Source organism: Heteronotia binoei, chromosome 9 (genome assembly GCF_032191835.1).
Source record: "Heteronotia binoei isolate CCM8104 ecotype False Entrance Well chromosome 9, APGP_CSIRO_Hbin_v1, whole genome shotgun sequence".
Lineage (NCBI taxonomy): Eukaryota > Metazoa > Chordata > Lepidosauria > Squamata > Gekkonidae > Heteronotia > Heteronotia binoei.
The window spans coordinates 29249896-29276756 of record NC_083231.1 but is presented as its reverse complement, the minus strand read 5'-3'; the positions used below and the strand labels follow the sequence as shown (position 1 = coordinate 29276756).

Below are 26861 nucleotides of genomic sequence, written 5' to 3'. Positions count from 1 at the left end.
ATTTTGTAGTAAAAGAGGTGCCAGAGCTCAATAGCACAACTCATTTGCATAACTCATTTGCATATGCCACACACCCCTGACATCACTGGAAGGTGTACTAAATTATGTCCACTCAGCATCCACCTTAAAATGCTTCTTGAAGTAGAATTGCCATAATTGTCCCATTATACTTTTTAAATTACTTCCTCCTATGTGGCTTCAATGGCCTGATGAAGATTTCCATCCATCTGCTTTATATGTTTTGGTTATTTCCTCATTTTTTGTGAGGAAAAATATTAGAATATTTGTCAGATCTTAGAGTTCAGCGAAATTCTCACAGGGGGTTTGAACAATGGAGCCCAGAAGCAAGTGTTCGTTTCAGGGCAAGAGTGTAAGAAAGAAAGAGCACAATAAAATTTAGAGGTTCTGCTCCTGTGAGCTCCTGCCCGAAATGAGCCCTGCTTATAGGTCTCTGTGAGTTGGTTAAGAAGGGTGTAACTCTACTTGGAATTCCATCAATAGAAACTCATCAAAGCATTCACAACTGGAATTCGCCTTCAACATTCAGATAGTCTTTCCATAAGTTAATACAGTTGCATGCTATACAAACAGAGTAATTAATTACAGCTTTTGATACAGCTTTATTGTGTCATCTTCACAGTTTCTTGTTGTTTTGATACTGTCTTTGGGCTGTGATTCTTTTCTGGCTTAGCGGCAAAGTGGGAGCGGGGAGGGTTTCCCCACACCGAAGGTCCCACCGTGAATCCTGGTATTCCAGATAGGAATTATCTCAGAGAAGGACCTTTCTTGGCTTCAGAGCCCAAAGAGCTGTTGCCACTCAGGGCTAACAATACTGAATTAGTTGAAGTCAGACCAAGAGTCTGATTCAATAGGAGGAAGGTTCATATGTTCAATTTAACTTTGGATATGTAAATAAATTGGAAGCTAACTGGAGTTGTTAATCCAAGATATACGAGTATGAAATCAGGCTCTCACTAATGCAAAATATGAATCACTGTTTGGAGATGACAAAAGTCTGTGTATGAATGAATAAATCAAAACATAAGCAGACAAGATAGAAATGCCATGGGTTGGTAATAAGGCTGATGCAAGGCTAGGTGTTAGCTGGTTACTGTCACTGTGGGATGAAGGAGTCAAATGGATGGAGCATATTCTAGTTATGCAGTTTGGAGGCGTCTCTTGCTATTTAGGAAAAGGCAAGTGTAAGAAATGGCTAGGAGTGTCATGTTACAGATTTGGCTGGTTCGCCACTGTGGCCATTCAGACAGAAAGTCAAACCTTGGCATAGTCAGACATTGTTTAGTAACACTGAGATTGCTATGCATTCTATTAGGACTGCCTTTGATTAGCATTTCTGCTTCCTTATTTTAATCTCCCTTGCCTTTGGGTGTCTCCTTTGAGTACCTGGAGGGCTATCTCCTCCTACAGGAACCTGCCCAAGCTTTAATTGGCAGGAAGCCTTCCTGCAGGAACTTGCTTCATCAGAAGTGAGACTGGCAGAGACACATGGGAGGGCTTTCTCAGATGCCCCTAAGTTCATAGAATCATAGAGTTGGAAGGGACCTCCAGGGTCATTGAGTCCAACCCTTCGCACAATGCAGGAAATTCACTCCCCTTCTACACATACGTCCCCAGTGACCATTGTTCCCTCTAAGCTGAGTTAGTGTGAGCTAGCTCATAGGTTTTTAGCCTTCGCTCAGGAAAAAATGGCCCCCGAGTGCAGTAGCTCACAACTTTAATGCCAGTAGCTCACAAAGTAGATTTTTTGCTCACAAGACTTTGCAGCTTAGGGGGAACATTGCCAGTAACCCCTGCTCCATGCCCAGAAGTTGGCAAAAATCTCCATGATCCCTTGCCAAACTGGCCTGGAGATAATTGCTTCCTGGCCCCAAAGTGGCAATCAGCATTTCCTTGGTTATGTGGAAGTCTGTCCCCCAAGAGGTGACCCTAGCCCCATCTTTGCAGGCCTTTCAGAGAAACTGGAAGATATTTCTTCCAGGAGACCTTTGAACTGGTGGATTTACTGACTGGCCGTTGAACTGTACCATCTCCTCTTTTAATGGAGCCTTCCATTAGTTTTTAAAGATGTTTTAAATAATTCAGAGGCAGTTATTGTACTTGTCGTATGACTACTGGGCCCCTTGAAAGTCCAAATAAAAATCTACTAAATAAATAAACATTTACTAAATAAATAAAAGAGATTTCTAAAATATAGCCTTGTGGAGGTAAGAAAAGAGAGTCCCTACATAAAAGACTCACGATTTAAAGGTCAGGCGAAACCCAAAAGGAAAATTAGAACAAGGAAGCAGAAATGGCAGCCAAATTAGGAAAAATGAGAGAAAGAAAGGATTTAGGAAAGTTTTCTGAACACAAAGAAGAACCAATAAATTCTCAGTGAGAAGCACTTTCCTAAGGTTGGGAGCAGCAGGAGAACAACAGAAATGGTATGAAAACTACAGAGAGATTAAAGTTCATCTAGAATGAAGAGCACAAACCGAAGGTGGCGAGAGAGCCAGTGACGTTGTTGAAAGGAGGGGATTTATGGGCAGAGTGAAGGGTGAAAGGAAACCAGAAAGGACAAGTGCGGACCCATGAGACTTGGGGGTGGGTGGGTGTTGAAAGTTCATCCTTCCGCTGGTTTGCTGGAGGCCCCCCTCAGCAGCTCCTGTTCCTCCTCTTCCTTCTGCTCCTGAATTGCTTCCACTGCAGCTAGGGTTGCCAATCCCCAGTTGTGGGCAGGGGATCCCCCAGTTTGAAGGCCCTCCCTCCCATTCAAGGTTATTAGAAAGTAAGGGGGGTGTTTTTGAATGTTTGCTGGTTACTTCATTATACCCTATGGAGACTGGTTCCCAAATCAATCTGTGGATCTCTGGGGGGTGGTGTGTGTTTTTAGGTAGAGGCACTTTATTTGCAGTATGTTGTCTGGTGCCTCTCCTCCAAACACCATCTAAGTTTCAAACAGATTGGACCAGGGGGTCCGATTCTTTGAGCCCCCAAAGAAGGTGCCAATGGAAGGAAAGCATTTAAAAGGAGTGCTGTCCCTTTAAATGTGATGGCCAGAACTCCCTTTGGAGTTCAGTCATGCTTGTCGCACCCTTGCTCCTGGCTCCACCCTCAAAGTCTCCTGGCTGCACCCCCAGATATTTCCTGAGTCAGACCTGGCAACCCTATGACAAGTCCTTCCATACAAGTCTGCCCAATCCATGCTACTTACTGTGTTCCCAGATATTTTATAAATCACATAGCAGGAGGGCACTTCTTACTCCCCCAATCACCTGCTTCTGCAGCTCATGCAGCAGAGGCCAGTAGTTTTTGCACCTTTTCCTTGCCCACCTACTTCTCCATCACTTATCATGATACAGCTGGGCCAGTGAAGTTCTTTGGGAGGGAGATTTAACTTCACCTCCTTTAAAAAAAAAAAAAGTTTTCGGATTTGTCTGCAAACCTGGCATTTCCTCCAGGTTTGTAGAACAATCTCCTTTCTTTCCATGGTCTCAGTCCACAGATTTAAGGAGCTGCAGTTGGGACCATGTTGAGAATTAGACATGTTATGTGGGAGACAGGCAAACTAATCAAAAGAACATTGCAGTAATCAGAGAGTCTGCACAGCCGCTACACCAAACTGGCTCTCACAACAAGCACTGGAGTCTAACTGGCAGTGCTAAGGAGCAGTCGTGGCTATAAGGATTTGTGCAAGGCTCCTTAGTTGAACAGCTATATTACTACAAGGCACAAACTTATGGAGTGACTACAAGATAGTTCTAGGTACAGCTAAGTAAGTAAAGGAACACAAAAGAATGGTTACTGGCTAGTTAACTTGCAATCCTTGAACACCTGGTCCAGCCATAGTGGGAAGTGGGCTGCTTGAATATATAGTGTACTCTCAGGACTATACTTGGCCCATTTGTGCAAGTTCATCTCAGAATCCATCTAGCTTTCTTGATCTGATCCCTTGTCGAATACTCAAACAGTAGCTCCCTTTTCAGATCCCCTCCCACATGGGCTTGAAGATTAGCCAATTTAGGTGCCAGGTCCTGCCAGAACATGGTCCCTCCAACTGAGAGGCATTAACTCATCAAAGAGATGGCACATTTCCCAACCCTCTCTGTCCGATGAATTGTATTAGTTTCCAGTCATCCTGTCATGGAATATCTGCTCTTTGCCCCTCATCCCACAGAAGAGACCATTGCAGATTTTGTCCGGAGTCATTTCTCTGATGCTCACACTCCCCATTAATATGTAATCCAATTGACAGACTTTTGCTTGGGAAACCAGGTTTCAAATCCCTGCATCAGCTACAGTTTAAAGTGGGTAGGTCACTTGTTTCTCACTTTCTGTATCCCACACGTAAACGGAAAGTGACCTAGATTTCAGGGTATAAGAACTAAATACAGCACAAATGAAATACATGGATAACTAAATAACCTGCCTATTTCATACACACGCTGCTGCACCCTTGGCTGTCTCTGCAGAGGTGACCTTAATGAGCTGCAATGACATGTGTGAATAATATCACTCCCGATTTCATCGCTCAACCAGGCACGGTACCTCTACCCAGCATTCAGAAATATTAACAAATACAGCACAATTCCACCACTCCCCCATTTCATCAATATGAATAATTAAATGTTTAGAACTCCAAGAAAGATGGGCACAATCCATCAAAGATGACTGCTCATTAAAGAGCAGGAAGCAATTTTTGCAGAACAAAAGTAGGCAACGGAATCTATCCTGCCTGGATTCGAAATTTTAAAAACTCAAGCCAATCACAAAGAACTCCAGAGAGAGGGGGAGAGAATATTTCCAAATTGGGTGACTGGGCAATGAAATGGAAATTACGAACCAATCTACGCAAATGTTTATATATGTACATTTGTGTGTATGAATGAACTTTATGTCTACATTGCAGACTGAATTCCCACTGGCTTATCGGGAAAGAGATCTTTAAGCACTGGTGGTTAACTTAATGAAAATGTCACTTCAGTGTGTGGTAACATTGCACAAGGGGTGTCTTATGATGCCACTATACGAATAAGTGGCCATATTGAAAGCTGTTGAGGTACAGTGGTAAGAGTGTTTGACAAGGATCTGGGTAGTCTAGGTTCAACTCCATTGACTATACCTCAAGCTAGTCACATTCTCTCCCTGTCTCTCTCAAACCCATCTCACGGTGAAAATACAATGGGGAAGTGAGAGCACTGTATGTCATTTTAAGCTCCTTGGAGGAAGGGCAGGCTAAAAATTTACTAGACTGAGAAATGAAATACCGGATTGTATTCTATCATAAGGACTCAGCTAAAGGGGCAAGGAGTGGTGGATCAGCAGAGGAACCAAAGGTGGTAGTGGTCTTTACCTCACATTGACAGAGTTCACCGTGCACCAATGGTATACACCACCCATACCTGAGTAGAGTGATAGGATACAACCCACGGAGATCACTTCTTGTTACCTCTTCTACAAAAAATATTGCAGAGATGGAAAAGATGAAGTAAAAGCACTCAAAGGATCAAGGTGCTAGAGTATCTAACCTTCCCTCTAGGACATGTTAGAGGATTTTAATGGAAAAAATGACCTGGAAAGGGCTGGCTGAAATTTATAAAACAATGCATGATATTAAGAAAACACCCTGTCTTGGATAGCACAGGCTAGCCAGATCTCATCAGATTTTGGAAGCTAAGCAGGGTAGGCCCTATCCAGTATTTGGATGAGAGACCACCAAGGAATACCAGGGTCATGACAGGGAGACAGGCAATGGCAAACCATCTCTGAATGTCTCGTCTTGAGTATCCATAAATCAGCTGCAAATTGAAGGCACTTTCCACCACATTGAGAAAGCAGGTTTGACAGAATGGACTTTTTAAAAGCATACAAGTGCTGTACAAACAGCTGAAGGACTGTGAAGAGTTAATTCTTCACAGAAGCCAAAGAGCCTTGTGTGACAGGCTGCTCAAAGAGATCTGAATGGTTAGCGTCAGTTGACAGAGAGAGACTTTGCAGCTGAATGCTGAGGAGGAGCATTAATTCAGATTCAGCCCTGAGTGAGAGTAGTTTAACACAGGATCGAGCCCTTTCACAGACCTTCAAGACACAAGTGAGCACCTTGCTGACCATCCTGACTCTGCCCAGGACTGTCAGGGAAGCACCTGACAGTCTTGAAAGTTCTGAACACAACAGCCCAGGAGGAGCTCTCTGTGTAGGACAGGGCTTGCAGAGAGAGCGGGATAGAAATTTAAAGTAATAAATAAATAATAAACAGTGGGAAGTTGGCAAGGATGAGTGGGTAGTTAGAAGGAGGCTCCCATTCAGGCCAAGAAAAGGGGATAGATCTTCTAGAGCAGGGGTCCTCAAACTATGGCCCGCTGAGGATGTTTATGCGGCCCGCCGGGTTATGGCAAAATCAGACCGGAAGTGACGTTCGACCTAAACTCGCGTTAGCAACGCACACTTCCAGCACTGGGATGAGGCGGCGGAGACAGAGTGTGAGGTGATACCGAGGTGAGGTGAGTTCCCAGGCCGGGGTGTGTGGTGTGGGGAAGGGAGAGAGATGCAGAAGACGGAGAACTGACGGCCCACGGCCTTGTACAGTAACGGCAGTCCGGCCCTCCAACAGTCTGAGGGACAGTGAACTGGCCCCCTATTTAAAAAGTTTGAGGACCCATGTTCTAGAGAGAGAGAAGAAAATATCCTACCCAGTCAAACAGGGAGTTAGCTCTGATGAGTGTAGAGATCCCTAGTCTGGTGTGGTTAGAAATTGCCTTTAGAGACTGTTGTATATGTGGTTGGAATTGTATCTATTATATGGAGTTCTTGCCTGGCTCATTGGAGCCTGTAGGACTGAGCTTGGGGACTAAGGAACAATAGGCAGTAGGATCCAAGTTCCTGCTGCCCTCCTCCAGTCATGAGCCCCCTGCTGGTTTTAATGGTCCAATAGCATGCTAGCACGGGAACTTTGTATGTGTATATACGTAGTTGGCCCTATTGGCCCAGTCTTCAGTCTTTTGAGGCAGCCCTATCCTATGCTGTATTCAATAAAAGAGCTATGATCACTACCACCTCACCGCATCATTGCATAGAACCCACTATATTATACAGACCTTAAGAGTCAGTTAAAAACTCAAGATGGGTATTAGAGTCTCAAGAGGTTTGGGTACTGGAAAGAGTGTACCAGCCATCTGGAAACCAAAAGAGTTAGAGAATACTCAAAGGGCGTTTTCACACTCACCTTCAGCCGGCGTGACCCCCCTCTTCACCGCACAGGATCTGCGCGGATTTCGCACTAAACGCCGCGGAGCAGCCGGAAGAGCCGGAAACTCCCAGCGCTTTTGCGGCGCAAACGGAAACCGCCAAAAAGCAGTTTCCGTTTGCGCAGCTTTTGCGCCGGGAGTTTCCGGCTCTTCAGCTGCTCCGCGGCGTTTAGTGCGAAATCCGCGCAGATCCTGTGCGGTGAAGAGGGGGGTCGCGCCGGCTGAAGGTGAGTGCGAAAATGCCCAATGTGTGCTGGAGTGTTTGGGAAACACTGGAACAAAAGCCTTTCAACATAAAGATTTAAGTCATTGTGAAAAGCTTAAGAAATTATCATTAGCCGGAAACATAAGAGCTAAAGTCTGTGCATGTACTGATTTTACCTCAAAGTTATCTATACTGATTTACCTCAGAAATTTTACCCCTGATTTCACCTGACCTTTCCCTTCTATGTTGAATAAAATATTTTGTTAATTTGTAATATAAAAATGTCTCGAGTGCCATTAAAGTTAAAGGGGGTAACTCAATTCTTTCCTCAGGTTCCTGGTCAATAGCCAAAATATGATACATGACAGGATGGGACAGCCAGAGTTCTTCGGCAAAGAAGAAAACACATTACTAGGGTGGTTCAGTCAGTAAAGAAAAATTGAGGGGAAAACTTGCATCTGAGGGAGGAAAGTGGACAGGGCAGTCACAGCAGATAAAGAGAAATGTTTTCTCCTTTCTGAACTCTATAACTCTAGTTTAAGAAAGGAAAATTAATGCCAATAAAATACCTCTTCACACAATGAACAGTTAACTTATGGAACTTACTGCCATAAGATGTGGTAATCACCACTGGCTTAGATAGCTTTAAAAGAGGATCCAGTAGCATGGATTACAGGGCTATCAACTACTATTAGCAAGGAGAGCTCAACAGAACCTCAAGGTTCAAAACCAGTGGCTAGGAAGCAAAGAGCAAGAGACACCTTTGGCATCTTATCTTTCTGGAGCCACCTTGCTGCTCACTGATCAAAAGAGTATGTTGACCAGATAGATCTTTGATATAATGTATTAGGGCTCCTCTTATACTCACATTAAAGTCTCATTGACTTCTGTGAGCCAGAGCACATACTTTATTTTCCTAAATATAACAATAGTACCTAGAAAATTATTGCATTTTTCCCCTTGGGGCCAATGACTGATTCAAGGTATTTAGTTGCTCCAAGAAAGTACGCCACAAATTGTCTTCTCCCATGAGAGCTAGCCTGAGTAAAAACAATGACTATGTTCTCCTCCCATGGTATCATTGACCCAGAGGAAGCCAGCCCAAGCTGCATAACTTGGATGGAGAACCAGCTGTACTGGGCCACTACTAGACAGTTTGTGCTTTGTAACTCTAATCACAATAGCCAGTCAGAACTGGCAAAACACATCCACCAAATCTTCCGAAGGATTACACCATGTAAGTCAAAAACTACTGTAGTTTCCAGCAGCCACTGTTTCTAATGCACCAGAAGCAAGAGGAACCACACACGTCTTGCTTAGCAGTAAGATGTTAATACTTTGGGGGTAGAGAAGCTTCTGATGTGGACAGTAACAGAAACAGCTAATGAATGGAGGAGGCCCAGAAGTGGACTTCTAGTTTCATTCACCAAAGGAATTTTGCCTTGAGTTTCTTAAACAGGAGTTTGGAAGGTAGTTCCAAATTACTGAAGCTGAGCAGAACAGGAAGTCTGGAAACATTTCTGACAGTTGGGTGAGATCTGGGCCAAGGTTCTGTGCCCTGCTCTGTTTCAGGTATTTATGCCTGGGCATGACCAGAAGAAGAAGAAGATATTGGATTTATATCCTGCCCTGTACTCTGAATCTCAGAGCAGTCAGGATCTCCTTTACCTTCCTCCCCCACAACAGACACCCTGTGAGGTGGGTGGGGCTGAGAGAGCTCTGACAGAAACTGCCCTTTCAAGGACAACGTCTGTGAGAGCTACGGCCATTCTAGCAGCTGTAAGTGGAAGAGTGGGGAATCAAACCTGGTTCTCCAGATAAGAGTACACGCACTTAACTACTACACCAAACTGGAATCTGGATCTCAGCACCAAACCCCAGATCTTCTGACCCATGGCTCACAGCATGTGGTCCTGAATGAGCTGGGCTGGGGGATCCAGACCCACCCAAGATGCTGGAGTCAAATAGTTTTTTAATTGGTTTGTCTAAATTATATCAGAGTGGTTCTCTGTGGGAAGAAGACCAGGATAGAAATATCAACAACCACAACAAAAAATATGGCACAAGGGAAGGAGTCAAAAATCCCATTAGACACACCTACAATAGTTCTCTGGATTCCAGACTACAGGTTTATCTCAAATGTTCACAATATTATCCCAATACTCCGAGTTAATATGCTGTGTTTTTCAATCAGGGACTTCTATAGCTGTGGATTCTTGCCCACCGTTTCACATGAGGTTGGGTCAAAATGTGTTTAGACGGTATGGTAGGTGGGACAGACTCAGATACCTAACACATACACCACCAGCAGCTCCTTTGTGATTGTCCCTGAGCATACTTTTTTTGCAGGCTGCTTACAATTATTTTAAAAGCCCTAGCTTCATATTTGGCAAAATATCTCCCCATCTTTTTTTTTTTTTTTTGTACTGGTAGTACCAGTGTTTTCAGAATGATTCACGTTATATTACTATTAATTAGTATCCAATATTGATAGATTTTTTTTTGTGAAATAAAAGGAAATCTACCGCAGCCCTTATCGCTAGAACACTACTTGGGCTATCTTTGGGGAAGAGAAGCGCGAGCGCCACACGAAATAACTGCTTCATTGGCGTTGCAGCTGGCAGTCTGCATTGTAATTGGCATCTCCCGTCTCCCAACCTTTTCCCCGCCCCCACCGGCTCAGTTACAGCGGCACTATTGTTAACCCTATTAAAATTTCAACATGTCCTGTTGTGGTTTCCAGTTTTCCTTTAACCCCTTAAGAGGATGATCTCTTCAAGCGGGATCTTCCCCCACCCAACCCCCCCCCCCCCGCCCAAGCACATTAACATTTTCCTTTTAATCATCTCTTCCGCTTCGAGAATCCGGTGTAGCTATCTATACCGTTCAGATGTTTGCTATTATTTGGGATGGAAAGGAATTTTAAAATTAAAGGAGGGACGAGCCAAGACGAGGAGATCTTAGTTGTCTAATCTTGAGTTCACCGGGGGGGGGGGGGCGGAGAAAAGCGCACTGACAACCATATTATTTATAATCCTTGGACCATGACAATTTACACATTTCACGGCTCATTAAAACAAGGGGCCAGGGGGCTTTCTGAGAAATGGCTTTAGAGAAGGCTAGACAAAGCAATGCCACTCCACGAAAAGGCGAGGTGGTGGTGGTGGGGGACCAAAGTAGTAATAAAGCGTGGAACAAAAGTAATCTCTCGCTCCTCCTGCCCCTCTGAGTTCGTCGCGAGGAACATGAATGCCAAGGAAATGCTAACCCAGAAGGGTTAGTGATGGATGAAATGGGAATATAGAAAAATACGGCCAGAGCAACCCTTGCCAACGTCGCCGGTTCTTCTTTAAACCTGCCCAAATCGCTCTATCGGATTCCCCCCCCCCCTTTCCTCCCAGCTGCCTCACGTTGATGCCGAAGAAAGACCCATCTTTTGAGCCCAAACTGATGCCTGCCTTCGATTTGATTGACAGCAAGCGGCGCCAGCCCTTTTAACGCAAACGCACGGAGACCCGGACGCCGAAACGACCCCCAGGAATTACCGGCCTCCCCCCGCGACAATAGACTTCGGCTGGCAGCAGCACTCACAGACGCCTGAAATTGACAAGGTCAGAAAACGAAGAGCCGCAAGGGAGGGAGAAGCGGAGACCCAAACTTCTGCTCCCCGGCGATCCTTTTAAAAAAAGCAGACGAAAGAAAGGGCGGGGTGGACGCCAAAGAGACCCCGGCACGCCAAAGTCCTACCTGGGTGTGATGCTTGGCTTGGCAATGAGGAACTGGGCTGGGTTTTCCCTCTTGCGATGAATCCAGCCAAGCAGAAGCAGCAGCCCAGCCCCGTCTCTCAAACAGCCTCCATTGCTCTCCCCGTTGCTGCCACACCATGGCAAAGCGAGCACAGCCAGCCAATTCAATGCAGGAGATCACATGCTCGCTCTCTCACCGCAGCCTCAAGTGGAGAAGGCGGCGGCGGCTGGGGGTGGTAAATAGGCTCAGCCTTGGTTGGGATCGAGGCACAATCTGAAGCAGGGATGGCCAAACTTGCTTAATGAAAGAGCCACACACAATACACATCAGATGTTTGAGAGCCACAAGACAAGGAGGGAGGGAGGCAAATAACTGGGGGGAGGGAGAGGTGGAAAGAAAACAACTTTAACTTTAAGTGCATTCTCCAAGCCACCAACTGATTTAAAGAGAGAAACGCTTCTTCAAGCTGGAAGACGGGGTGGAGGGGCTTGGAGAGCCGCACAATATCTGTGAAAGAGCCACATGTGGCTTCCGAGCCACAGTTTGGCCACCCCTGATCTGAGGATTGACTGCCCAGCACAAATCAGGAGGTTTCTAAAGTTTGGCCTTGTAGCTGATCCCAAGGTGTGGGCGTGTGCTTGCGAAGGCTACTCCAGTATTGGTAGAGACCAGCATTGGTAAAAGTGTTGGAACATTGATGGCTAGTCCAAGGAGTTAAGAAGGCAGAGCCAGCCTGGGGCAGTGCGTAGAGTCTCCGCTTAAGATCCAGCAGACCCATTCTCCAGTTTGCACTTGGTCATGGTGGGAGCTAAGGATTGGTGACCTTAGGGCTAGTCACACAATCTCAGCCTCGCCTACCTCAGAGGACTGTGGTGAGGATGTTGTAATAAGGGGTCTCTTAATTTGCTAGTGATCTGAGTGTCCTCTACATCTCCCCCCCACCACCACCTTGGGCATTAAGAACATAAGAAGAGCCCTGCTGTAAATGAGTAAATCACTGGTCCATCTAGTCCAGCATCCTGTCTCACACAGTGGCCAACCAGTTTCCCTGGAGGGCCAACAACAAGGCACATAAGCTGAGGCCTTCCCGATGTTGCCTGGGATTCAGAGGAAGAGTGCCTCCGAATGTGGAGGTTCCGCTCAGTCACAGTGCCTAGTAGCCTACTCCACGAGTCCATCTAATCCCCTTTTAAAACTGCTTATTCCTGTGGTCATCACTACATCCTCGAGCAGCGAATTCCACATTTTAATCACTTTCTCATTTTAGGCAACCTGCAAGTGGCTGAATTCCCACAGTTTTCTTCTTCCATGTTCTCAAATTCTATCTAGCCAGCAGATTGCACTTAAAATAGCTGAAGTGTATTCTTTGTTGCCTGCTAGTGACTCCAGCTGCTACTCTAATGTTGTTAGATCCACTTTCTATTGTCACTCATGTTCTTATTTTTCCATTTACAATAATTATTGGCCTCTCATACTTTTCTATTTGGAAGAAGCAAAACTACCCAGCTGGAAATCATTTTAAGTGGAAGGTGCAACTATCCAATGCTAGACAGCATGCTGTGCAACATCCAAAAATAGTGTTTGCTGATGTCTTATACAAAATTAGACAAGAATGTGCCTAGCATGCTATGGTATCATGCAGTGGAAATTATTTATTAAAAGTTGAATGTTGTCACACACACACACACAATTTTAATAAATATGGAAAACCAATCAATGGCCCACAGAAAGGAAATGCCCAATTTATAATCCAATTCCAAAAAGAGACATCAAAGACTGCAGCAACTATCAGACCATCACATTAATTTCTCACATGTGTAAAGTGATGGTCAAATCTTGCAACAAAGGTAGTTACCATATATGGAACAGGAAATGCCAGATGCTCAAGCTGGAGTCAGAAAAGGAAGAAGCCCTAGAGATTGTGTTGCTTATGAGAGCAAAGTTGTGTTGCTTATGGAAGCATCCCAGAGAATTTCAGAAGTACGGTAAGTCAATCTGTGTTTCATGGACTATAACAAAGCTTGTGACTGAGTAAATCATGAAATGCTATGGCTGGTCTTAAAACAAGTTAGTGTGCCACAACATATGATTGTTTTGTGTTTTGATGCACAGTCTGAACTCTGGAGAAGAGGCTACTGTTAGGACAGAATATGGGGAAATACGGGATGCTTTCCAATCGGCAAAGGTGTCAGATCAGGATGCTGTCTTCAATCTATATGTAGAACATATCATAAAGAAAACTGGATTAGATTTAGATGAATGTGGAATGAAAATTGGTGGAAAAAACTGTGACAAATTGACCTCCCAAACCTGGAAGCTTAGTGCACCAACTGGAGAACTGGGAGATTAGGAGTTAATGCCTCTGTCACAAGCAGGGGGCCAGGGAGGGCCTTCTACTGACTGCCATCACTCTGGTAAGGGTCTGCCTGGGAGGTCCCAAAGAACCCACACCTGATCCCTGTGAATTTCTGCAATTTACAGAACAACCAGTTCTGAATTTCACAGAACAACCAGTACATTCCACAGAACAATCAGCACAATCAACAACCATCTTCCTTTTCTTCACACCCCTTCCAACCCTCCCAGCAATTAACACAGAACAATGGTCACATTCAACAGCCAGTTTCCTTATCACTACCCTTCCAGGAAGCCCCACCAAACAATGGGCACATCCACAAACCTATTGCCCTTTCACCACACCCCCTCCAGCCTAGAAATAGCAGCTCTCCAGCAGCCCTGGCCTCACTCAATGCACAGCAGCCAAGAAGGTCAGAGTGCCTGCTCCGGCTGCAACGCCACTGAGGATGTTCTCCGCAGCTGAGAACGAAACGTCTGGAAGAAAAACTTTCTCCAATAGAACACAGCACTTGAGCCTGAAAGATTCTACAATCCCTAATGATGTTACCAGCCGTGAAAACCTGAAATCTTAGATTCAACTAAGATGGCACAAGAAGAGGGCAGGGGGGAACGAAGCTCTTGCAGGCTATGGTTGAAATGGAAACTAAGATACTCAAAATGAAATCATTCTTAGATCCAATTCAACTTCAACTGGAGAAAATACAACAATCTCTGAAGGAGGTCGATTTAAAAGCAGATGTGGCAATGGAACTGTCACAAATGACTCAGGAAGAAACTCAAATACTTTAATCTGACAAAACTAATTTGCGGTACCAAGTGCTCTCACTTGAAATGGGGGTACATCAGATGAAATTGAAATTCAGAGGCTTCCAAGAGAATGTGGAAGAACAAAAAGAAGTCTCTATTTTTATTGGTAACTGGCTTACCTCTGTGCTGCATCTGGAGGACGACATCTCACCCCTCATACTGAAAGTGTACAGAGTTGTTCAGCTAACAAATCCTAACAGACGTGGACCCAGGGGTGTTACAGCCACTATTTTTACTCCAAAACTCAACACAAAATCTTGCATGAAGTCTGTAAACATGGTCATCTTATATATTCTGATCTTAAATTCAAGGTATATCCAGATCTCCCTGGGGAAGTTGTCTACCTATGATGAGAGTTAAAACCAATCACTACACAGCTATGTTCGGCAGACATAAAACATTGCTGGGTAGCCCCTGCTAAGCTAATGGTGCGTTCAACATAATGGTGTGCTCCTTTGGCCTTTCAATCTGGATTCGTTACGCTCTCCATCAGCTCAGCTTTCAGTAACTGATGAACCTAGACAAGAAGAGTTATAAACATAAACTTACCTTTAACACCACTCCCACTCAGGGGCCACAGAATTCCATTCGCCTGTCTGCAGGTCCACATGCTTAAAAGTATACTCTATCATATCTACTTCAATATGTCTTAGTTAAAATTCATCACAAATTAGTTGTTGGGAAATATATTATCATGCCTTTGTAAATATATAGGGGGGTGACATTCCACGCTTTTGCTTTCCTTAGTTTTGATCTGCTATATTAGAGGTGGTGAATAGTGTTTCCTCACTCTCCTTTTTGAGATTGTTCTCAAAAGGAGATCTAGAGTCCCTTATTATTATTATGCTGAAGCTTCTCATACTATCTATTGTCATTGATTTTAGTTTGTTTATAAGATTGTTATCTCTGTAGTGATATGATATCATGTCAAGTCAGCCTTTATTGGCATAAAAATAAAGTACAGATTAATATAGTATAAAACAGGATAGAAACACAACTTTCATATACACCTGTGTGAACAAAAATTATTTCTGTGATATCCTTTGATATCTGTATTTCTTTCTCTGGGGGAAAGTTGGGGAAGGGTTGGGTGGGTTACAGAGGTTAGGTTTTTAATAAAGTGTGATCTAAAAGGCAATTAAAGTTCATTAAATGCAATAGTGCTGTTTTTAAAATTTTATTTTTACCTTTTTTGTGTTCCATACAAAGTTAAAAAAAGGAAGAAAAAGTGGGGAAGAGCAATGGAATGGAAATCAACATTTACAGGTACTGTCTGTGCTCTAAGGAGCAGAACCTGCATTCAGGTGTTTCTTATTCTTGTCTTGCATTCTTAAAGCCACCTGTTATGTGTTTGTAACAATATTACCAATTGTTTTTAGTGTTCATTGAATTACTTCATATTAAGAGGTGATGCTGTCTTAATAAGACTGATTTTCATCTATAGGGCTAGCTAACTGATAGTAATTTTGTTAAATTAATTTACTGTTATAAACGACACTAGAAGAGGAGCCTGGTAAGCACAGTAGCTTTTACAATTCATTGGTTTGGCTTAATTCATATGTATATCATGAATTTTTATCCTTTTTCTTTTTGGTCTGGTGCTGATTCAAATCTACAGAGCAGGGGTGGCCAAACTGTGGCTCGGGAGCCACATGTGACTCTTTTACACATATTATGTGGTTTTTGAAGCCCCCACTGCCCCATTGGTTGGCTTGGAGAAGGCATTTCTCTCTTTAAATCATTTATCCAAGCCAAGCTAGCCAACAGCTTGGAGAATGCATTTAAAATTAAAGTTGCTTTCTTTCTACCTCAACCACCCTCCCTCATCTATTTGCCTTCCTTTCCTGTCTTGTGGCGCCCAAACATCTGACATTCATGTCTTGCAGCTCTTAAACATCTGACATTTATTCTATGTGGCTCTTATGTTAAGCAAGTTTGGCCATCCCTGCTATAGAGCTACAGTGATTTTACATATACATACATACATACAGAGGGGTTTAGATAAAAATATGGAGCACAGGTCCATCAGTGGCTATTAGCCACAGTGTATGTGTGTACATAAAATTTTTTGCCACTGTGTGACACAGAGTGTTGGACTTGATGGGCCGTTGGCCTGATCCAACATGGCTTCTCTTATGTTCTTATATGTATTTCACTATAGGTTTCTAAATAATAATAATAATAATAATAATTATTATTATTATTTATTCTCTCTTCCACTTTATCACACCTCACGATTTTTATAAAAAGTGCATTGTGTTCTGTTAACTATTAACTTTTGTGCCACAGCAAATACTGGCTTGACTTTTCTAGTTGAATTAAATTCTCTCATTGCTTACATCCTCTTCCTGGAGGTATCTTAAAACATTTACATAGGTGACTTTGTTTGTGGAGTGGAATTTTATATTAGATTGATTATGATGCAGAATAATACTATCAACTGTGATTCACAGTTGTTTCGTATGATATCCACGGGCTTAACAATGTTATTAAACATAAAGAATATATTTCCAGCTATCTAAACTGAATCCAGATGCAAGAGATGCATGACAAATCTCCCTCAACCCCTTTTTGCATCCTCCAAATTTCAATTTCAGGCTAAGGGCAATTCAAATCAAGAGGGGTTGCCATCATTTCAAAATGTACATGGCTTTGCTCATATTCAGCATTGGCTGATCCACCTGGTAGATTTCTTTTTGTAAAGGCAGACTTGAGAATACATTAGTAACACATTGCGTCAATGTATGCCCCAAACACAGAACAACTTCCTTTTCTAGAAACAACTTGGGAAAAGCTTTTCGTGAAGGAGAGGTGCTTATTGGAGACTGAAAACAGTGTAACTGATTACAAATTGGACAAATCCTCTCATACAAAAAACAGTCTAAGAGGAAACAACATAAAAATACCAAGTTGGTTATACTTTTGGATGACTCCCAGCTTATAAATACATGCAGGCATGTTTACCCAAATGAGAAGAATTTCATTTTTTCCCCCAACACACCATAATACACACATGCGTATAGACTACATATTAGCTTCTCCTTTACTGCTGAACAAGATCCATTCAACCCAGATGGCTCTCAACAATGGCCTGACCATTGTTGGGTTGATTTATGTTATCATTGTCCACTGACTTGAACAAACCATTGCACTGGTCTCTAGACAACTCTTTATTGAAAAATATTGAAATGACAACTGATCTTAAACAACGATTTGAAAACTCTTGTAGAAAATACTTCAGATGAATCCTCTCCTGCAATGATATGGGATGCACTGAAACCACTGCTATGAGGTTTCATAATCTCTAAATCTGCTTTCCTGAAATGACAAAAACAAAAAGTGAGGTCACATTTACTAGATTCCATTTTAAAAAAATCTAGATTCAATATATAAAAACTCTGGCAGCAAGAAAAAATATAAGTGCATTCTAAACGAACGAAGAAAATTAGAATTGTCAGATATGTTGCAAATTAAAAAAATATATTGTTTTTTAAACAAAAATTTTGGCATAATTTGCCTAGAGATCTTAAATATCTAGCTCATTGGATTTGTCAGAAAAGAGAATAAAAGTCATCACTACACTTAAAGGATAAATTCGGGGTCTCACATTTCAAGTCCAAAGACATCTCTTGCACTTTCTTAGAATTCTAGCGGTTGCTTTATAAAGTGAAACCAATATCACCAGTCAAATTGGAGCAATTTTTTACAATGCATCCTTGTGCTGAATCTCTATCTTCTGAACATAAAGCCTTTTTGGACAGCCTGATCACTTCCAACAAAATCTTAGATGTCATTAAATCTTTGAAAATAAATAAGGTCCCAGGTCCCAACTCTCCCCGGAATTTTATATTAAAAAAATCATTATTGGCAGATCCCTTAGCATCAGCTTGCAATTATATATGAGAACATGGCCAGCTACCCCTTCATGGTCCAGAGCTGCAATTATTGTGATATCAGAAATTAGAACTTAAAGTCTAAGCAGTCAGCCCTAGTTGAATTCCAGTTATTCACAGCCTCCAAAACTGGGTTTAGGTTTGACAGAAGAGACTAGACAGCAGGTTAAAACTGCTAATCTAGGATTCTTGCTCCTAGGAGGACGATATTTCTTATCCAGTTATTCAGTGGGTTCAACTCAAAGGGAACCCTCGTTTGTGTGAAAAGGGAAATGGTTTTAGACTCTCCAGAGTCAAAAGGGAAGTTGTAATCCCACAAGGGAAGCATTTAAATACAGGAAGAAACTGCTAACTTTCAGAAAAATAAGATATATGAAACTTTATTAAGACATATTGTTGCAGAAAGAAACCTCCAGGACAAACATACCTCTCAAAGTTAAGAACTGAATCTCTAAAAAATAAAAAAAGCTTCAACTATATTATGTTGCCTGTTCAAAATATTATAATTTGTATAACCACCAAAATTTACCTCAGTTTTTCATCCCCTGCTTTTTCCTAACTCAACTGTGCCTGTTTGATAAGCTCATCATTCCTGTTTTAACTTTACTTGGTGTCAAGTGCCATTTACAATGGGGATTACAAGAGAGCTCCTGCTTAGCTCCAATAAATCTCTGGTCCGGGCAAAAGCAAAATAACTTCCCTATCACAGGGTGGGACCTGCAGAAAGTTATAATTCTTTCATTAACATATGCTACCAAGGGGCAGAGCGATGAACAGATTTTGGCAGGGAAATCTTCCTCACAGTAAAGAAGCAGGGGTCTTTCATAGAAACATTACCAATTTTGGGATCTGTAGAGAACACCACATTACTGGCAGAAAGCACTGAAGACTTCAACAACTACTGAAAGTTTAAATGCCAAAGTAGGTTTACAGTGAAACACCAAGAAGATAACTACTGGGGAACTACACAACTTCTAAGGCTGACAATGAATAAACTTAGATTAAGATTTTTTTTTCATTCCTTGGCTCCATCATCAACAAGAAGGACTGCAACCAAGAAATCAGCAGGAGATTAAGACTGGGGAAGGGAGGCCATGAAGGAACTAGAACAGATTCTGCAGTGTAAGAATGTCACTGATGACCAAGATCAAGCTAAAACAACTAGAGGCTATATTGTTCTTTGGGTACATTATGAAAAGACAAGCATCACTGGAAGATACAATGATCCTAGGAAAATATGAAGGCAGAAGGAAAAGAGGAAGACACAGCATGAGATGGATTAATTAAATCAAGGAAGCCATGTCCTCTGTTTACAAGAAAGGAAGAGACTTGATTTATACCCCAGACTTCACTCAAAGCCTCGAAGTGACTTACAATCTCCTTCCCCTTCCCACAACAGACACCATGTGAGGTAGGTGGTGCTGAGAGAGTTCTTTCAAGAATTGCTCTTCAGAGAACAGCTGAGAGAACTTGTGACTGGGCCAAGGTCACACCAGCAACTGCATGTGGAAAAGTGTGGAATCAAACCTGGTTCTCCCAGATTAGAGTCCACGTTCTTAACCACTATACCAAACTGGCTCTCGGTTGAGCAAGGCTGATAATGATAGCACGTTTTGGAGATCATTAATTCAGAGTCACCTAGTTAGAAGCAACTTGACAGCACTTGACACACACACTCCCCCAATCCAGGTAGGTGAATTGAGAATCCATCCCCCCCTCCCACTCCACTGCTACACCCATAAAAGTCTTGCCGAACACTGAGACAAAACCCACAAGAAAGCAATCCCACCCGTCTTCTTTCCCAGGTTCTTGGATAAGAATCAGTTTGTAAACAGCCTTTATTAACTTGGTGCGTGTTGAAAATCTGGCAACAATTACAGGCAATATGGGTGAAAAGATACAGATGCATGGGGGAAATGAGGGAGAATGGAGGCAAGCCCAACAGGCTATAGATATGGAGAGGAAGTGGTGCAACAATGGAGGATGCAGAGAATGAGCACTGAGGTACAGACAGAACAAGAAACATGGTAAGCTACATTACCAAAGACACTAAATTGTTTAGGATGGTTTATCAGTGGACTAGAAAAAATCTTGAGCCTGAGATTTGTGCAAGGAAGAGCTAGTTGCCAGAGAAGCCAGGAGACAAGGCCAGTGTTTCCCCCTTCACCACCCAGGTGCCATTTGTGTGAGTGCCACTGTGAAAATAAAACAGATGTATATATTCCCACTATCTCAGTCCACTGAGAAGATATTAGCTAAATAAAATCTAAATAAACCTCTGCTAAACCCCAGTTTTACATGAAGTAATGTAAAATAATGTACAATGTGCAACTTTCCAAGGATTAGTCAGTCTCATGAAGGATGAGTGGTAGGAGGAGGCAATGCTCAATTCTTCTGCAGCTTGTCAGTTTTTGGGCAGAAGCAGATTAAGGCAACAGCCAATTTGCTCATCTGACACTTATTACACAGATGTGACAGGTATCTGAAGATTCCTGGATATTGCCCACGGATCACCTTTTCATATTAGTCTTTGCACAGGTGACTTAAGCAGCATGATGGGAAATATGAGAACAGAGGAGATGCAGTGGAATATTTTCTTCTTTGGAATTGGGTGTGTGTGTGTGTATGCACCTGCAAGTCATGGCAACCTCTGGTGACTGACCCCTACTGGAGGCATGGGGGTTATTCAGAAAGGAAGTTGAATAAAGCCTGCCTATGCCCTCCTGATTGTTGGTATTCCAAGCAGGTCTCCCATCCAAGTACTTGCTAGACTTGACTCTGCTTAGCTTCTGAGATCTGACAAGATCAGGCTTGCCTGGGCAATCCAGGTCAGGGGCCAAGAAGCAGTAGAATATTTTAATAGCTTGTGTTTGAATATTGCAGGACTCTAAAGAGGTGGCACAGAAATATTCTAAATAAAATAGAACTAAGGCAACATAGGGGGACAATGGCTGGTGCAGCAGAAAGAAGCCTGCTCTTGTTGATTTCCAGTTAACTAGAACAAAATCACTGTTTTAATCTCGTGTACCCAGCACATTTGTGTATGTGGATCCTTGCCCAGGCAGAGAAGTGTACATGGAAGGCTGCTTCTGTACATGTCTGGTCTTAGCTGAGGCAGAGTGCTTAGAGAGAATAAGGGGAAGAGGCTGCCTTTCAAAGTGCAGCTACATCCTCTTTTCAGATGAAGGCTTTTCATCTTCTTTAATTCTGCTGTGTGGCATTCAATTTTAAGGCAAATAATGTAAAAGATTAAGGAAGGGACACCACGCCGAGCTCACCTCTTCTTTTGTAATTTAAGAAATGAAGTTGTGCTGTCTTAAAACTAAAATGCTGACAATTTAGACAACTTTATTTACAACATACAAAATAAATACAAACGGTAATGGATTCATAAGACTCATAAATTCAGACCTACTTGAAAACCTCTTGTTGCAGAATGATGGAAACCCCCAGGGGCTACTGCATTATAATAGTTTGTTAAAATAACACAGTGGTATACAGACCAGGAGTGACCAAACCTGCTTAGCACAAGAGCCACAGAGAATAAACGTCAGATGTTTGACAGCCAAAGACATGAATGCCAGATGTTTGAAAGCAGGCAAGTAGGCAGGCAGGTAAATAGATTGGGGGAAGGAGATGGAAAGAAAGCAACTTTAAATGTGTTCTTTAAGCGTCTGGCTGGCTTGGCTTGGAGAAGTGATTTAAAGAGACAAATGCCTTCTCCAAGCCAATCAATGGGGTAGTGGGGGCTTTGAGAGCCACACAATGTGTGTGAAAGAGTCACATGCGGCTCCCCAGCCAGTTTGGCTACCCCTGATATAGATTAAAATCCCTCCTTTTCAACAGTGAAATTAACATCACCAAATTCAAGGAAGTGTAACGAGTCGTTACCTTGCTTAAAACCAACTGTATGAACTCTCCAAAGAAATTTTATTTCATTGCAGTTATTTTACACAGGGGAAAAGATAAAGGTTTACTTTATGAGCTAACAAGCAGCCTATGCCACTGAATCTCACCACTGAAGTCAATGCTACTTTGAACGAATGTAATACTAATGTAGCTTTCAACATTCAAAGGGCATTAGTGGAAGAGCAGCTTGAGACTCTGCTGTAACGTGCGAAGCAAAGACACCATAGCAGGCTAGGGACACGTTACCATTGTACTCTGTCTTGTGTCCTGTTGTCATTTGCAGTCTGAATTATGCAGGAAGTACAAAATTGGCACAATACTAATAAGCCATCCATATTTCCAAAATATTCATATTTATTTATAATTTAAATTTATAAATCACCCTCCTCTGAGTACACAACACTGAGGGCAGTAAACAACAGTGATAATAATATTATTAATAACAATTTACATACTATATAATTAAAAACATTGCAAGATGGCACTAAAACTTCAGTTTCAAATTGTGACTGCCTCATGAGGAAAGTAGAGAAGAATCAGGAAAGGGGGGGAGGGAGTACCGGAAGGATGGTACCCTTCATTGTCCTCAACCAAAAGACTGGCATAACAACTGCGTCTTGTAAGCCCTGCAGAACTGCATTAAGTCTTGTAAGGTGCTGATGTTGTTTGACAGAGAGGCTGAAAAGTCCCTGGCTCTGGTCGAGGACAGCCAGACTCCTTTTGAGCTGGGGATCACCAGTAGAGACGATCAAGGTCGAGGACAGCTGGATCTCTTCTGAGCTTGGGATCACCAGTAGATTGTTCTCTGCAGATTGTAACACTCTTTGGGGGATAACAGAGAAGGTGGACCTGAAGATACATGGATCCCTGACCGCTTAAGGTCTTTAAGGTTAGTACCAAAACCTTGAACCTGACTTTGTACTCCACCAGAAAAGCCAGTGCAGATGGCACAGCACAGGTTGAACAGCACAGGGGAGTGGGGGATCATACCTGGTTCTCCAGAGTAGAGTATAACGCTATTAACCACTACACCAAACTGGCCATTGCCAGCCATAGTTGACCTTATGCCCTTCTCTCAACAAGGTAGGCAGTAAGAACAAGGCAATTTGCCCCTGTATTTCAAGCACCTTTTGGAAAGTTGTTTTTTTAAAAGAGACTAAGTAGAAGAAAAATCTGAGGAGGTCTTTGAAGATATGAGGTAAAAACGCTGAGGAAAAAAAGTGGAGAAAGCGCAACAAGGTCTGTTCAGAGCGGTGGTAAAGAAGAAACTGAGCAGGGGCGGGGCTTTCTCCTCAGCTCTGGGCATGCTCAGTAGCTGCCTGCTCCCTGGAGCAGAGGAAAAAGCCTGCCAAAAAAATGCTGACACTAGCTATTGGAGTGCTCCAAGGTCAAATTCAAGCCAGGGCTCAGAACTCAAGTGTAGGACTGCATAGGGGCCACGAAGATCAATAAAGATACTTTAATTATTAGGTTATTGCAGCAAGACTATAATTTCAGTTCAGAAGTTTTTTTATCAAAAGTAGCAGACTTTATTAAAAGTAGGTGAGGCATAGCCATGTTTAGGATATGGGTTTTCCATCTTTGTTACACACCATTTTCCATTTTCTTGTTGTCTATAATGGAAATCGGAAAATACAGAATTTTTTTCAAAAGTGCAGCAATCATTCTGCAACTATCCCTGAAAGTTGCATGTTCATAATTTGTTCATTGCTTAACAGTAATTAGTATATTGTCATATATTAGACTACCAAGGACATGTATACAAAGTATAAAAAACAATATTAACACAGTGGGAAAAGGCAAGCTGTTATTTCTTCAGAGGATACACTCTAATTCTTTACTCCAACAATACTACACATAGTCTAATACGCACACAGATCTCCTGAGTTCAAAATCTTGGTTCCATTTAATGGAGGGATGATATTTCTCTACACAAAGAAATGTGCTTACTATTTTGGACAGGGGGGAGGAGCTCCATTTTTGGTGTAGATTTCCACCATTAAAAAAAAAAAGACTGCTGGGCAGGGATGATGAAATCAACATATTAAATTTGTTAAGTGAGGAAAAGAACCTGCTACTATATTATGACACCGTGAGAAGAATTTCAACTTTATCATCTTGAAATAAGATTAATCCTTACTTCACTTACCTAGTAGCTTTTCTATCCTAACCTGCCTCGTTTTATGCCTTTAACAGTCAAAGTTCTCAGCTGTGAAGAGTTCATTTATGTCAGGACTTTAAAAAAAATAGAAAAAAATAGAATGATGCTGCTAGATTACTTTCAGATACATAAAATTTGTCATTTAACATTAACAAAATCATAAATACTAAAATAAACTCCCACAGAAGCAAAATTAACAGCATAATCCTAAACAGAGTTACAACCTTCTAAACTCAGTAAAGTCAACGGATTTAGAAGGATGTGACTCTGTTTAAGACTACCCTGTAAAGACAATTTTTAAAACGCAGGCTTTACTCTAAAGACAAAACAAAATATTAATTTAAGGGATAAAATTAACAGCTGGTTATCTAATCTGTGTGGTTTCTGATTTTGTATTTTCTAATTTTGTTGGCATAAAACTTCAAGTTACATAGAGCAGTATAGGCTATAAAAATTAGTGGGATGCAAACACAAATCCAACATTCAGAAGCACACACAAAGAGATGGTGGTTTAAGACTTTTGATCTCTATCTGGCTCTGCATTACAGCCCACAAATCCATATCAGAGTTAAACAAATGTGGATGAGTCAAAAAAGAGTGAGGTTAACAATGGTGTTACACCAATTCAGGTTTTGTCTAGAACAAATATTCCAGCTGAATGGATGCTGAGACCAGTGCATATTAAATGCTCAGATTTCACAAGCTGTTGATTGCACAACATTTTAGAGGTACAATGCATGTCATCGTTGACAACTGAAAGAATCCAAACATGCTTGTTCTTGTTTAAAATCACTGATTAGTCCTTGAAACCCACATTTCTGAGAAGAAAAAATTAAAATCAATACACTGAAAGCATGGAGAGAAGTATTTCTTATAGCCTCTGATAAATATAATTTGTTCAAAAATCCCTATATAGCCCCTTTCTTTTTTTCTATATCTTTTATGTTACTATTTTGTTTTTAAAATAAAAATATATACAAAAAAAGAAAAAAATGTTTCAAAATACAATGCAAGAACTTTTTTTTCAGATTCTTACTCAAACCCCCCCCCCCCCATGGTAGCTCATAATGCAATCAAAACTATTTCTTCGTAATAAGAGAGTGGTGCATTTTTCATCCTCTTGGCTGGACAAATGCTAGCAGGCACAGCTACATCCAAGAAACAGGTGGCAGACAACCGGGCAGGGAGGTCAAGAGGGCACAACAGCATGCTGGCACCCTATGCAAGATCTTGCACAGCACTGATCTGCAATTCAGACTTTTTCAAAAATGCCCAGTACACTCTGACTTTTAGCATTTAAACTATTCTTCCTCACTGGCACTACAGAAACTGGAAAGTTAAATAAGGCCTTCAAAGTGAACTCCTGATCTATTTACTTACTTTTCTGTTCGATCTACTGGTCCTGAAAGTATCCTCTCTGGAGACCGCGAAGGAGACCTCATTGTTGAACTAAGTGGGGATATGACATTTACAGAAGAGGCACTGAGGCCCTGCCGCCGCATCTCTTGAAAAGCACGTTCCCTATCAAACAGAAAAGTGGTTGCACTGGGATTTGGGAAGATCTCTACACATCCCTTTATACTGAAAAGCAGATCGCCCCCATAGCTCCCTCTTTAAGGCTGCAAATTCTTTGCAAAAGGAAAAGGAGACAGTAAGGAAGCTTGGAACAAAATACTTGTGGTTCTTTTTCCTGTTCCCTCCTCTTTCACATTTATTAACAGTGACGTTCTGTTAAACTAAAATAATGCAAGGAGAGGAGGAAGAGAAAGACATATTGACTCCATTCATCTCTATGGTGTAAGGATAAGCACCCCAAACCATTAAAACCATTAACCCTGCTCAGAATTTGCTCTTAGTATTGACTGGAACAGGGAATCCCAAACATCTAACATATTCATGTGCACAAATGCACCCACAAACCACTTGTGCCTCATCGAATACAGTTCCTATACTATAATAAATAAAGCAATAAGCCCCCCCCCCAAAAAAAAAATTCATGGAAGGTGACCCAGCCAGCATCAAACACCTCTGGATGGCAACTGAAGAAAGTTAAATGGTGGGGGTTTTAAAACAGTTCATCACTGGTCTGATCATGCTCTGCATGTTTGTTTTCTAACTAAATGTTTTAAATGTATCTTTCAAATTTTCATTAAGAAACATGCAGATGGGGGAAGGGGTACATGGGCCAAAGTGAACTGACCTGTACAAGTCTCCCTTAATATTTTATTACTTTGGAGGGTTAACCCCTCTACATGTCTCCCCAAGTTCCTTGCTCCCAGCCCCGTCTTCTGCTGCCTCCTCAAGTCTCTTTTCTCCTTGGTCTTGCTTCCTCCTTGCTCTCTTACACTTCCTCTTAGTTTTGGCTTCCTCTCTCCTTTTCTCTTGGGCTCCTACACATCAGTTCCTATTGACCCTCACCCATGTGAATGAAGGAAAGGAAGGAAGTATGGTCATCCTAATGCACAGAAGTGACATTGTAGCGCCATGCCTGCTACCACTGCTCCTGACTGAGTGGCTTCTGCCAATTGCTGCCAGAT

General features: G+C 42.1%; 1 protein-coding gene across 1 annotated transcript in view; it reads right to left on the bottom strand.

The window, feature by feature from the left end:
* Positions 1-22499: 22499 nt before the first annotated feature.
* Positions 22500-26861, bottom strand: part of CEP135 (centrosomal protein 135) — a 37972-nt gene continuing 33610 nt past the window's right edge. Inside the window, exons 25-26 of the mRNA XM_060246389.1 lie at positions 25705-25845; positions 22500-25142 (exon numbers count right to left, since the gene is read on the bottom strand). Coding sequence (XP_060102372.1) covers positions 25121-25142; positions 25705-25845 — 163 coding nt within the window. The 3' untranslated portion in view covers positions 22500-25120. The remainder of the gene's footprint in view (positions 25143-25704; positions 25846-26861) is intronic.